General features: G+C 37.7%; 1 protein-coding gene and 1 pseudogene across 4 annotated transcripts; one reads left to right on the forward strand and one right to left on the reverse strand.

Annotated features, from left to right (window-relative positions):
• Nucleotides 1–878: 878 nt before the first annotated feature.
• LOC149246756 (GABA transporter 1-like) lies at nt 879–3,856 on the forward strand (annotated as a pseudogene). The gene is made up of 2 exons (XR_016266553.1): nt 879–1,493; nt 1,610–3,856. The product of XR_016266553.1 is annotated as a GABA transporter 1-like (transcript).
• A 377-nt stretch (nt 3,857–4,233) lies between these two features.
• On the reverse strand, nt 4,234–11,909 carry LOC149246757 (putative protein phosphatase 2C 27). 3 transcript variants are annotated; one of them, XM_089458016.1, is made up of 6 exons: nt 11,590–11,727; nt 10,001–10,082; nt 9,690–9,808; nt 8,216–8,413; nt 5,284–5,519; nt 4,234–5,182 (listed from the first exon to the last, which is right to left on the reverse strand). In XM_089458016.1, the coding sequence occupies exons 4-6, from the start codon at nt 8,351–8,353 to the stop codon at nt 4,630–4,632; spliced, it is 927 nt and encodes a 308-aa protein (XP_089314142.1). In that variant the 5' UTR covers nt 8,354–8,413; nt 9,690–9,808; nt 10,001–10,082; nt 11,590–11,727; the 3' UTR covers nt 4,234–4,629. The 3 variants fall into 3 exon arrangements, with proteins under 3 accessions (XP_089314142.1, XP_089314141.1, XP_089314140.1); XM_089458015.1 differs by having other exon boundaries at nt 9,981–10,082; XM_089458014.1 differs by lacking the exons at nt 9,690–9,808; nt 10,001–10,082 and having other exon boundaries at nt 11,590–11,909.
• Between the last annotated feature and the right edge of the window lie 1,400 nt (nt 11,910–13,309).

Below are 13,309 nucleotides of genomic sequence, written 5' to 3' on the forward strand. Positions count from 1 at the left end.
GCAAATGGAAAAGCAGAATTGGCAAGCCGTCCCATCTAAGACCTCATGTGTGGTACATCTAAATTCAGCTTCCCAACAATATTAAATATCTTGGTGTTACATCTAAACTCAAGTGCTACATAATGCATCGAGTAAGTCAGAAGTTGTGGTTCAGTCATAAAGTTTATTGTTTATTCTGCACTCTAAAACAGAAATAACAAGAAGAGTTAAATAGAACCTATAGCCTCTTACTATGGTTATCTTTAAATATTTTATGATTGATAAATTTCAGAGGGTAACATATACTTGCATAATACTAGCCTTTTCTCAGTACAAAGACAACTGTATTCTGTATGTGCCAGTTAGGGTTAAACAAATATGTTTTTTATCTATCTCGTATGTAGTCTAACTTCTATGTAACGCATTAGAATGATTTGAATAGTTAGGACAAAGTACTACAAATGGCCAGCACTTTTTTCTGATTGAATTGGTAAAAAGAAATCGTGAACTTTTTTGGCATTTATGTGACCAAGGATTAACAAAAACCTTTTCCAAGCAGGAAAGCAGCTGAATCGAAAATCAGTTGATTATCAGCTGCATGGGACTTCAGCTGTCAAGATATTTAAAGCATTCAATGCTTTGGGGACAATAGCTTTTTCTTTTGGTGATGCAATGTTACCTGAAATACAGGTACCAATAAACTGTTATCTTTGGTTTCATTTTTGAAGATGAATATATATATATATAACTATTATTTTTTATGTGGTGAATTTTCTTAATTTCAAAAAACTGGAGTTTAGATCAAGAAGTACAAAAAGCAAGCCGGTCTCTCACCGGACCATATCCAAAAATAGACTCTCTTTAAGGAGGAGAGTGACAAGTGAGAACTAAAAGACACAACACCAGCCTATAACTACCATGCTGACCAAAATGGCCTGCCACAAAGAAAACTGGAAATAAGATAACAGAAACCATGATAAAGACACTGTCAAGCTGATGGCTCAGAATCTGAGCCTGCCTTTTTTGAAGATGAATATTAGTTAAATTATTCTTATATTATGATAACAATTTTATTATGGACCGGTCTTTACACATTTCCATAATACATAAAATTAGGATTTAAGGCCCTCTGATTCTCGCTTAAAGGTCACAATCTATGTCCATTTTAACCATTTAGTTCCGTGGCTTAGATTTGCTTTATGAGCTCACATTCCACAGTCAATGTATCGCTGTTCTAAGAAGTTTCCTTTATTCCAAATCGAAGAAATAAAATTTAATATCAACCTCTGTGTCCTGCAGTCAACTCTCAGAGATCCTGCAAAGACAAATATGTACAAAGGTGTTTCAGCAGCATACACTGTTATCATTTTAAGCTACTGGATACTGCATTCGTGGGCTATTGGGCATTTGGTTCGGTGGTTCAATCATATATTCTGAGCTCCTTGACAACCCCGGCATGGACAATTGTAATGGCAAACGTATTTGCTGTGATTCAGATTTCAGGCTGTTATCAGGTAAATAGCTAGATATATGTGTTTACATGTAATGATGTAATGCACAAGAATCAATTCCAATATAGTTATTATTTAATTAAAAGCCTAATATGTATTTGACTGAAACTACCTCACAGATATATTGCAGGCCGACATATGCCTATTTTGAGGAAAATTTGATACCAAAACGTAAAGGAACATTTGCTCTAAACCACTACATGGCACGCTTCCTTTTGACATTAATATACATGGCGTTGATTACTTTTATTGCTGCTGCTATTCCATTTTTTGGAGATTTTGTTGCACTTTGTGGGGCAATTGGATTTACTCCTCTAGATTTTGTATTGCCAGCAATGGCTTTCTTGAAGGTTGGAAGAAAGCCTAAGAATAAGTTGTTCTTCTACCTCTTTTTTGGAGATTTTGTTGCACTTTGTGGGGCAATTGGATTTACTCTAGATTTTGTTGCACTTTGTGGGGCAATTGGATTTACTCCTCTAGATTTTGTATTGCCAGCAATGGCTTTCTTGAAGGTTGGAAGAAAGCCTAAGAATAAGTTGTTCTTCTACCTCCTATTGCTTCTGAATATTGCCATTATTGTTTTGTATTCAATGGTGGCATTATTGGGCTCCATAGGAGCAATTAGATTCATTGTAATCGATACAAAGACATACAAGTTGTTGGGCCTATCTATTCAATATAAATGGATATGAAGGTTCTATAATGGTATTTAACTGCTCAAATGAAGAAAATTGTGAGCGAACTGAATCATATTTCGGCAGAAACTTACCTGTGAATTTGGAGCAACAACCTCCGGTTAAATGAAGAGAAAGGTTTTCAGAGTGACCTCGAGGCACAAGAATGAAATCGAAAAGTCTGATGTCCACTTTCTTGATCTCGAACGAATTCTCCTTCTCCACCAAGCTGTTGAACAATTCGGGAATTCTCTTTCTCCACCACGCAGGGGAACAATATGCGGACAAGCGACCATTGTAGTTAAGTTGGTGGTGCATTTAAGATTTTCCTTAAAGCAGCATGTTAGGAGCTCGAATAAAGGTACCCTTGAATAATTGGATGCCATTAATAGAGCTGCAGTGGAGCCGTCGAATTGTACCAGGCAGACTTGCAGTTACATCAATCATCACCGTATGTTGCTTCCCGGAAAGCTCATGGTCGTCGCTGGATCTTTTGAGAGTAGCATACATGCATGTATATGAGCATAGTCAATCACTAGGTAATCATTGCCCTAGTGATGTGACGTGTTGTTAAGACTTGCCTTAAAACTATACTAAACCAAAATGGTGGATAATGGTAACACACCAACTCTAAGATGCATGCTCCATTACTTCCTCCAAACTACAGGAAGAGGTGAGACAAATAACTCAACCATGTTTAAACTACACAACCAATAACACACGCACTCCATTCTATTACTTACTTCAAACTACGGGAAGAGATGAGACAAATGACTCAACCATGATTAAACTACACAACCAAAAATAGTGGATAATGATAACACACCCACACCAAGCTGCATGCTCTATTACGCCCTCCAAACCACGGGAAGAGGTGAGACAGATAACTCAACCATGTTTAAACTACACTCAACCAAAAATGTTGGATAATGGTAAACACACCCACTCCAAGATGCACGCTCCACTACTCCCTCCAAACTACAGGGAAGAGGTGAAACAAATAATCCCCTCATGACATGCAATGAGAAAACGCAAACATACGCGTGTTCCATATTGCACTTTTTTGAAAGAGCATAGACAATGTCACAACTCAACGCCGGTGCTGAATTTGCAGGCTCACGTTGGCAGGCTGTGGCCATGGGAGACCCCATAGTAGGGCGTGGGCCGCTACCGATCTTCCTACCCTACCTACCTCTTATTCGTTTTAAAATGTAACCCACCAGCTTCCTACCCTACCTACCTCTTATTCGTTTCAAAATGCAAAATGGTTTGAAAAGCAACCTCTCTGCCTCCATGTTTTTACTCAATTGTTCAAAAGAATGAATGTCGTCCAGAATAAAACAAAGAAAGAAAGAAAGAACTCAATCAACCTTACCTAAGAGGCTAAAATTTCGATCAACTACCAAATCGACTATTAATTCAAGGAAATGTCTAGGAAAATAACTTGCAAAAACTCAAAAAACGATAATATAACTGTATCGACTGTCTCTAGATTGTTGAACAGCTGCATAAAGTAGAGTTTGTTTACACCCTTTTACAGGGCAATTGGGAGAAAACACGGAGAATAAGTCTATCAGAACATAGTAGTGTAACAAAGCATCTCTAAAAGATTTGAGATGCAATCTCTAGATTCCATTCAAGAAAAGAGATATACTTCCTCCTAGATGAAAATATAAAACAAACTAAAACCTTGAAACGGAGTTATTTAACACACGATCGAAAATGCATTTTCCGAAGCTTTTTGGTTTCTGAACATTTGACAACCACTATATTTAAAGAGACAAGTATTAATCTAAAATTCTGTATTACAATGCTAAAACATTTTTGCCCTTTATTGCACTGCATAACAAAAAATACATATCACAGTAGATAATATTAATTGTTACAAACAATTGTAATAAATCGAGTGGTAATAAAAGTTTAGGAGGTAAAGAACTCCCTGTCAATGAAATTACATTTTCCATGTTTGTTATCCCTGTGTAAAACTGAGGATAAGTATCAGACAAGTTCCAACGACAGCAAAACTATTTCCATGGATCAAAAATACCCCCAAACCAGTAAAGTATCTGTCAGAGCATTTGAGGAATCTGGACGCTCTCGGTTTTCGAGATCTACACAGTCTTCATGAAAGTCATAGTGTCCAACTGTTCATGCCTGTAGCAAGGCATTAAAAAGCAGGCCAGTGCAGCAAACATTATGTGATATGGGTCCCCTCCATTTTAAATATAATTGCCCCAATTTAGAATTGATTCCAGCCATGGTTTGAAAATGACCAGTAATACTGAATCGTGCTGGATGAGAGATGCATTACATTTTTGGATGTCTTATTACCATTGCACTTCCAGAAGATCAAGGACCCATTCGTCTATTATATCATATGTAACAGGAATTTCAGTGTCCCGAGTGAACTGCACATAGACATGTTCACCGCTGAGAGCAGTCCAGTTTGTCCATAGCTGCCACCTTCATACCTTGTCTAGTAAATTCCTCAGGTTACGAATGCCTTCTGCAGATATATTACACAATCTGAGCCTAGGGCGCTCGATGCAAGGTGGAGGTTCGGCTGAAAAGCAGACTACCACAACCGTCAGATTGTCAAGTGTCTTGCGCCGCAAGGCCTCTAAAACAAGCTCCTCGGAACACTGCTGCGGGTCATTGTGCCGCATAAGCTCTCTCCGTGCAATGCTGACTGCGCAATCGCTTGACATAACATCCCAAATGCCATCACAACCAATTATCAAAAATTCATCTTCTTCTGTAAGATCAGCCAATCGAAATTCAGGCTCTGCACTGAGAGGACTAGAAGAGCCTTTTGGCAATTTCATATCCCAGTCACCTAATGCTCTAGCAACTGATAAATAACCATTTACATATCCATCGTCCACAAAGCCTCCCAAAGATTCAATCCGCAATCTTTCACTGAGACAATCAGGTTTATGGTCTCTAGACATTTCCACTGCTTTCCCCCTCCTACACAACACTGCCCGACAGTCCCCAGCATTAGCCACCACGAGAGACCTGCACAAGCGAACAAAGATAAGAATTGGATTTAAACACTGACAGATGATTAAATGCAAAGCCATAGGATTCCAAAGGCAAACTGCAAACAAAATACTAACCTTCCCACAATTAGTGCCGTCAAGACTGTTGTGCCACAGGAATTATCAACATCAGAGTCATCAGCCAATGCAAGATCAGCTACAAGAAATGCATTCCTTAAAACCTTCTCCGCTGCACTTTGAAAATCAGCATCTTTTTTCTGAATCCTAGGGAAATCAGCGTCTTCAGTGACATATTTCAGAAGGTTGTTTCGAATAAAGATGGCTGCCTCGGCACCCCCGTGTCCATCAAATACCTATATGAAACAAAACACCAGGGTTAGCAAGCATAATTTATTCTTGAAAAACTAACTCTAAATACCAATACTATACTACAACCTAGAAATGACTAGGATATACCATGATATCAAAAGACAATTTTGATTTTTGGGCAGAGCATCGGATATGCTATAGCTCCGAAATTTGTTTTAATACAAACGTGCTTAGATTTGTTTTAATACAAACATGGATATTCATTCAGTCTCTACTGTATCCCGAAATTCCAAAAAGACCCCTCAAATATTTGCTTGGGTCTCCTCTTAGATATCAAAAGGCAAATGTCAAGTGAAAGGATAATCTTATTCCTAAATTTATTTTTAGTTTCTTTGAGCCATCAATAACTATTGATCTCTTCGGCAAATGTGCACAATTTCAATTTAATTATGCCTATTATCAACAAATGGATGGACAGATTAAAGTAGTTAATTGTACACTGGAAACTTGTTCGTTTGTCTGGTATAGAACCAACCAGGTCAATGCGACTTGATACCACCATCAAGCTAAGTATGTCTTGGTATTCTGTGCATATTTATGACTCTATCCAAAATATCTGATTATTTCTCTTTTTCCCAAATGAAGTTCTTCGTACCACAAAAGCAGACTAAAAGGTCGAAAGAAAATAATAATCCAGGAGCCCTTCCAAGTGCATCCCAATTACAAAGGGTTTGAACCAAAATAAATGAGAATATTGGATTTCTACTCCAGAGAAGCTATTCTCGTACCTCACATATATATATATATAGATAGATAGATAGAAGAACATGCTTTGTCTCATACCAACCCAACGGTGATGAAATGATCCTCTCCAGATTACCTTTCAAACAAAAGTAGCAAATACCTCAGCGATGACACATACATATTACAGAGATGATCAGGGTAATCTTATCAACTGTTAGATTTTGCACCTTGGGACGAATTCTCAAGACCTGGGCACAGAGAGCATTTCAGCAGAAAGGTATAGTTGCAGGTATAGGCACAGCAGAGCAAGATGTAGTTTGTACATGTACAGGCAGGTGTGAACCAGGTCTCGGCATTTCAGTTACAATTTACAACAGTTCGAACAGGAGTGGGGATGCATTGGTTATGAAGGAGAGATAAATATTATAGAATCGATTTCTGCTCTATTTCCAGCAATCTATTTTCTGCAGTTTGCTTTTTCTATTTGTATTGAGCTGTTCAGTTTTAGAACAGTTAACTAAACTTGTCTATTCAAGGAAGGTGCATGAAATCTACACTTGTGGTCAAGAAAGGCGCATGAAATCTAATTCTAAATTTTGACTGAGTTTAGTATAGTCTTTTCTCGATTTATATTGAACTGTTTTTAGTTTTATCTTATTTGCGGCACATGCACACACATGAACATCTCCCTTGACTTGTATATATCCTTGCTTCTCTCGTTGCAAAGATAGTGAAGTTTTTTTTTTTTTTTTTTTAACTCTTCGGCATGGAGTGAACTAGAAAAATGTTTACTTTATCACGAAATTCCAAAAAGACCCATCTCAAAAAATTTGCTTGGGTCTCCCACAAGTTATTAAAAGGTAAAAGAAACATGAAAGGATGACCTTATTTCTAAATTTATTGTTAGTTTATTTGACCCATCAATAGTTCTTGATCATTTGTGGCAAATGTGCATAAATTGAATTTAATTATGCCTATTATCAACAAATGGACGGACAGATTGAAGAAGTTCCTCGTACACTTGAAATTTGTTGTGCCATCTGGTATAGAACAACCAAGTCAATGTGACTCGATACTGCCTCAAGGTAAGTTTTTTCTAGTATTCCGTGAATGACTCTATCCAGACTATCCCAGACTATCTGATTATTTCCATTTTTTCCAAATTAGTAGTTCTTCGGACCACAAAAGCAGACTAAAAAGGTCAACAAAAAATAATAACCCGGAAACCTTTCCAAGTGCAACCTACTTAAAATAAGGGTTTGAACCAAAATAAATGGAATTATTCGATTTCTACTCCCAGATGCTACTCTCGTACCTATTATATGTTAAAAAGAATCTACTTTGTATTCATATCTGATATCAGCTGTGCTGCAATGATAATCTCCAGAAACCTTTCAAACAAAATTAAAAAATACCCCCACGCATGGCACATTTATATTATAGAGATGGTCAGGGTTATTCTCAGATGCTTGAACTGTTAGGTTTTGCACCTTGGAACGAGTTCTCAAGACCTGGGCTCAGAGAACAGTTCAGCAGAAAGGCATAGTTACAGGCATAGGCACAGCAAAGCAGGAGGTATAGTCTTAGGTTAGGCCTGTTTTTGGATCGTACCAGATTTGGATCTGGGTTAACTTTGTAATCCTACGGAGATCCTTTTTGCATTATATAAGAAGGCATGGCTATCGGTTATATAAATATTCCTTCATTCTTCAGAGTAAGAAGCAATGGATGAAGGGTTGGGTTTAAAGCTTTCCGTGCATTTCCTGTTTAAGAGTAATAAGAGTTTCAGATCTATCTACTTACTTACTGCTACTTTCTACAGTTTGATGTGTTTCAGTACATAATAAAAATCAGACTACAACCATTCCCGAGTGCTGAAGAATTTTAAAATGAACTTCCATAATTGCTAACCACCACAAATATTTTACTATAATTCCAAATTTTAAAGAAAATCTGGACCTAAGTTCTAAGATTAACCTATAGCGAAAGAACTTACCCCATAAAAGGCACTTGGTTTTGGTCCCTCAAACATTGTACCAAGATGTTTTGACAAATCATCAATACATATGTGTTCATCTTCCATGGACCGCCTGCGACCAATATCTGTAAAACTACCAGACCGTATGATTGGCATGAACTGCTCCTTCCCATTCTCAATAGAGGGCTTTGGAATCAAACTTGCAGTCTTCAAATCCTGAAATAAATAAAGGCAGCCACTATTAGGTTCAGAATGCAGTTTTTTAAAGTTTGCTGATTACTCGAGCATGACAAAGTTTATATAACAAAAGTTGATTTTCACTACAATATCCTTGGTGAGTAATTTAACTCCTATTGTTTGGGAACAGAAGGGGAGAAACATTTCTAGATATAGATCTCATAACTGGCAATACTAAACAAAGTCATTTTGTTCCACGGAAACTTCAAGGAGACTGTACGATGATCCTTTAACATTCAGCGTCCAAGTAACAAGAAATAGATCCTCTGATCGAGGTGTGAAAGCTAACTTTATTTTACCACCAAAGCAAAAAAGTTAACTAGAGACTAAATAAAAGAACAAACTATCAGCGAAGACATAAGCAACTTTTGAAAAGGACATATAAAATACTGGATCCTGAGATAATTTTACAAGTTCAGCAACTACAGTAAAAAGATCATTAAAGTTAAAGATCTTTAAATCAATTCATAATCCTTAACCCTCTCCCCTCCACAAATATCAGTATCAAAAAGGAATTACTAGTAGAGATCACCGCATTTAAGTACACTGCTTGCAAAATAAAAATAAACATCTCTAAAGCTGATGATTAACAATAATACTACCAAGTTTATCAAGCGTAGCATTGTTAGAATTTAGGAGTTAAGTGCATTTGTCTATAGTTGTAATATTACAGTAAGAGTAAATATATCCATAGAATATAAAAATACAGGAAAAAAAATACTTGACAATAACATTATTAAGATTGATTAGTTGATCAATGATAATTTGGGTGCAAATTTTTGAGAATCTGGCTACCATACTTGCACTTAAAATGTTTGTTTATAGGTGGGGTTGGGGGTTGAAAAACCTCATCACATCTTAACGCTCACAAGATATCCAGCCACGTGACCAACAAAAGAAGATACATCAATACATGCAGCTAATAATTTTGCCTGCTTCGCCTTTAGACAACAAGCTCGTGTCCTGCTTGCACTTGTAATTTTGGTGTAGATATTTTGCACAAAATACCAAATTAAATAAATTAACCACTAATTCATTGTGCAGACATAAATGAGGGTCTTAACCACTCAATGATCAAAACACCAAGGACGAAGCATTTGAACATTATTGACATCTATGCAGACATAAATGAGGGTCTTAACCACTCAATGATCAAAACACCAAGGACGAAGCATTTGAACATTATTGACATCTAAAACATCAAGGGGACGTGAGTCAAGTGGAGCTTTCTTAAAAGAGACACGGGTTCACTCACCCCAAGAAAATGCGTTAACAGGTGTATTGTTGTGTAATTTGCGATATCTCTCTGAGCCTAAGCAGTTTGTCCATCCCGGACAAAGGTAGAACCCTCTTCATTACCAAAGGGTCATTTACCTTATAATAAGATGAACAGAAAAACATTATTTATTTCAAACATGAGATGAGCCAAGGCCAACCATAAACTGCAACACCTCTTTACAGCCAATGATTTGATTTGTGCGGCAATTATTTACAACAATTGAGCTAATTCGTGCAGACACTATTAACCATAAATTAATTAACTTGCCATGAGAACCTGCTACAGACCTCCCAGGCCATGGGTGCCCATTAAGCATAGCTTTGTGATTGAACCCTGAGCTCCACCTGCAGTTTGTCTTAGGTAGTGAATCTAAGCCAGAGGTAGAACCCACTTTGTTAATAAAGCGACATTTACCTTCTAAACAATATTATTCATATTTAGCCGAGACCCACCATTAAGTGTAGCAACCATTCACAACAAACGATTAAATTCCTGCACTAACTATTCACAATAATCGATTTAATTTGTTAGTGGCAACCATAGATGAAATAACCTACAATTAAACGAATTAATCCCCATCCAATAAGTGAAATGATCATGTCGAAATACTTCTCATCATTTTGGTTATCACTACAGGCACAACAAGATTGGCCAACTTTTCCCTATTGCCGATTTGATCTTTTGAAATCCTCGTTTAAATGTTTATTTCATCCATGGTGGCATCTACATACCTCTTAATCAATGGTGACAACGAGGCTGCCTGATAATCGTGGAGGATTAAGCTCTAAGATTTTCACCAGGCCAAAATTAGAACCAAAAAAGAATAATAATAATTGAATTGGAATATCTAAAAGATAAGGGTTAATAAGGAAATCGAAGGATGACTTAGAATATAGAATAGCAGACAAGATCTTGCAAAACTTTACTGTAACAAAGTATTTACCCCATATCCCAACCTTTGAAAGTCTTGGGAGTAAGGGAGTATTTCTTCAAACGGCCAACAAGGCCCTTCATTCCTCACTGGATCAATGTATTAAGCAACTATTCACAATAAGTGATTCGATTTGTCAGACTCCGCGGCAGACCACCCAAGACTTGGTCAAACGTTGTTGGCTAATAAATATCTGGTAAGAAAATGGGTGTCTAATAAGCATGGAGTTGCCCCAAGATTCACCAGGGCAAAATAGAAAAAATCAACTGAATGGGGATAGCTAATTGCTAAGGCTGGAGGGTTTATAAAGAGATGGAGGGTTGACTTAAAATTCAGTAGATAAGACCTTGCTGTACCAAAATACTTACCCCGACTTAAAACGCCGTGGTGTAAAGAAGTATTTACCCCAAACACCCATCAGGGCCTTTTAATACCTTATTGGAAGGAAGTATGTACCAGCTATTCACAATAAATGATATAATTTGTTAGCGGCCATTACAGACCTCCCGAGCCATAGCAAAAACAGGGGTCTGGATTCCAGAAAATAATTTGGCGAGAACATGCGTACCACAGAGTTATAGATAAGCACCGAGATTCAACCGCTCGAAATCAAACACTCTAATTGAATTGATATAAATTTAATAGAATTCGATAGCTAATAACAGAAATCGCAGCTGTTCTAGAAGTCCAATAAAAAAATAATCAAACGCAATTCTTCTCTTTGCTACCCAATCATAAATTTACAGACATACGAGCATCAGCATCCATATTAATCAGATGCCCTCGAAGAAACCCTCAAAATCCCAGGACTGAACAAAAACAAACCAATTCACCATCAAATTTCCAAACATACCACGACTTCACAAACGCTTGAAAGCTCATCAGCTCAGGAAATACCAAAACCCTAGAATCTTATATTTCTGCACGAAATCAACAAACCCTTACCAGCTGTGTCTGAGACGACCCTGAGATTATCTCGGGGCCGAAACAATCGGGAATAATCGCAATTGGCGACGGGCAATCGTGTTCATCCACCTGGCATCCTGTCTCCTTCTCTAAAGCCAGAGATTTGTATGCAACCTCTACAACAGTACACAAACTTCTTCCTGCAACCATTTTGGCTTCTCCAAAACAACATCAAGAACAGCAAAAACAACGACGACAACGCCCGCTTGTTCTCCTCTTCCAACAAACCGAAAACACTATTTTTAACACTATTTTTATCCCTCACGAGAAACTCGCCAAACCCTCTCTCAATTTCCTGCAAAAAAAAACTTGCAAATTCGAAGCCAAATTTCTTCTTCCTGCCTGTCGGCTTTCTCTATTTATGGATCCTCCGAAGGTCAACCTTGACTTGGAGTGTGAACGCGGTGCACCCTAAACAATTTCTAGATTTATGTTGGGTGAAAGCCTGTATCTAGCTGTAAATCTGTCAAAACGCCGCGTGGATTCTTCTGGGCCAAATAATCTCATTTTATACTGTGGGATTCGTGATGCCAGAAAAGTAATTCAGAAATCCTAATAATGGTGGGCCCGAGGATCGATCTGAGTTCGCTCCGCCGACACGTGCCAACACGATGTCAGGGCGTTGGATAATGGCCACGACATAATCGTGGGAGGATCTACGCGGCAACGACACGTGGCCTATACTGAGCGTGGCCATCGCGTGTCGGGGCAGGCTCTAAAATCACTGGATCCTTCCTCGTAATTTAATAAATTTGTTTTTTCTAAGGGTGGCTTTAGCCTCACGCCTTCTAAATCCCTTGCTTCAGCGGACAAAATTGTATGGCTTCCTGTGTGCCACTCCATGGTTATTAGATATCTTGAGGATTTCTTTTTCTAATTGACTCACTGATGAGGTTGGGATTTTTTTGGGATTGTTTTAAGTGGGAAAATTTATTGTAATTTTTTTTTTTTTTTTTCAAAAATCAGTAGTGAGGTTGTTAAATTAGCAGTGAGGATAGTTATTTGTTAATAACCAGTAGTGAGGTTGTCAAATCAGCAATGAGGATAGTTATTTTTTGTTATTAACAGCGAATACGCACGGTGACTCATCACTGTTATTCAAGGCAAATTACGTGTATCTGGAATAACTTATTAGTGGTTCGTAAGGGGGTCAAACCAGTAATGAGGATAGTTATTTTGTGTTGCTAACCGGGAATACACGTTGAGTCATCACCATCATTCAAGGCAAACTACGTGCACCTGGAATACGTTATTCAAGGCAAACTACGTCCACTAGGAATAACCCGTTAGTGGTTTGTAAGGGGGTCAAACCAGCGGTGGGGATAGTTATTTTAGTGGTTCGTAAGGGGTCAAACCAACATGGGGATAGTTATTTTTGGTTGCTAACTGGAAATGCATGCTAACTCGTCACCGTTATTCAAGGCAAACTACGTGCACCTGGAATAACCCGTTAGCGGTTCATAAGGGCGCTGCAAGATGCCTCTAGGTCTTGGGTCTTTCCTGTTTCTCTATGTTCAAGGAAGATGAGCTCTTAACCAAACAAAAACAGTGTTAAGACATACTCCTTAAATTGTTTTTAATGGCATTGAATCAAGGAAAATTTTAAGTATGGAAAATTATCTTGAAGTTTAAAAATATTGGCGAATCTCACTAGTCCCTAATATGCAAACTATAAAATGTTTATTGATATATTTGTAAA

This window comes from Pinus tabuliformis, chromosome 7 (assembly GCF_031772625.1).
Source record: "Pinus tabuliformis cultivar Carrire ecotype Pingquan chromosome 7, CPIR1, whole genome shotgun sequence".
Taxonomy (NCBI): Eukaryota; Viridiplantae; Streptophyta; class Pinopsida; order Pinales; family Pinaceae; genus Pinus; species Pinus tabuliformis.

Coding starts and splice junctions, on each gene's coding strand:
- LOC149246757 (XM_089458014.1), bottom strand. CDS start 11,760: ATGGTTGCAGGAAGAAGTTTGTGTACTGTTGTAGAGGTTGCATACAAA. Junction 5,520..8,215: donor AACCAAGTGCCTTTTATGGG/GTAAGTTCTTTC, acceptor TGTTTCATATAG/GTATTTGATGGACACGGGGG. Junction 5,183..5,283: donor ACGGCACTAATTGTGGGAAG/GTTAGTATTTTG, acceptor TCGCTTGTGCAG/GTCTCTCGTGGTGGCTAATG.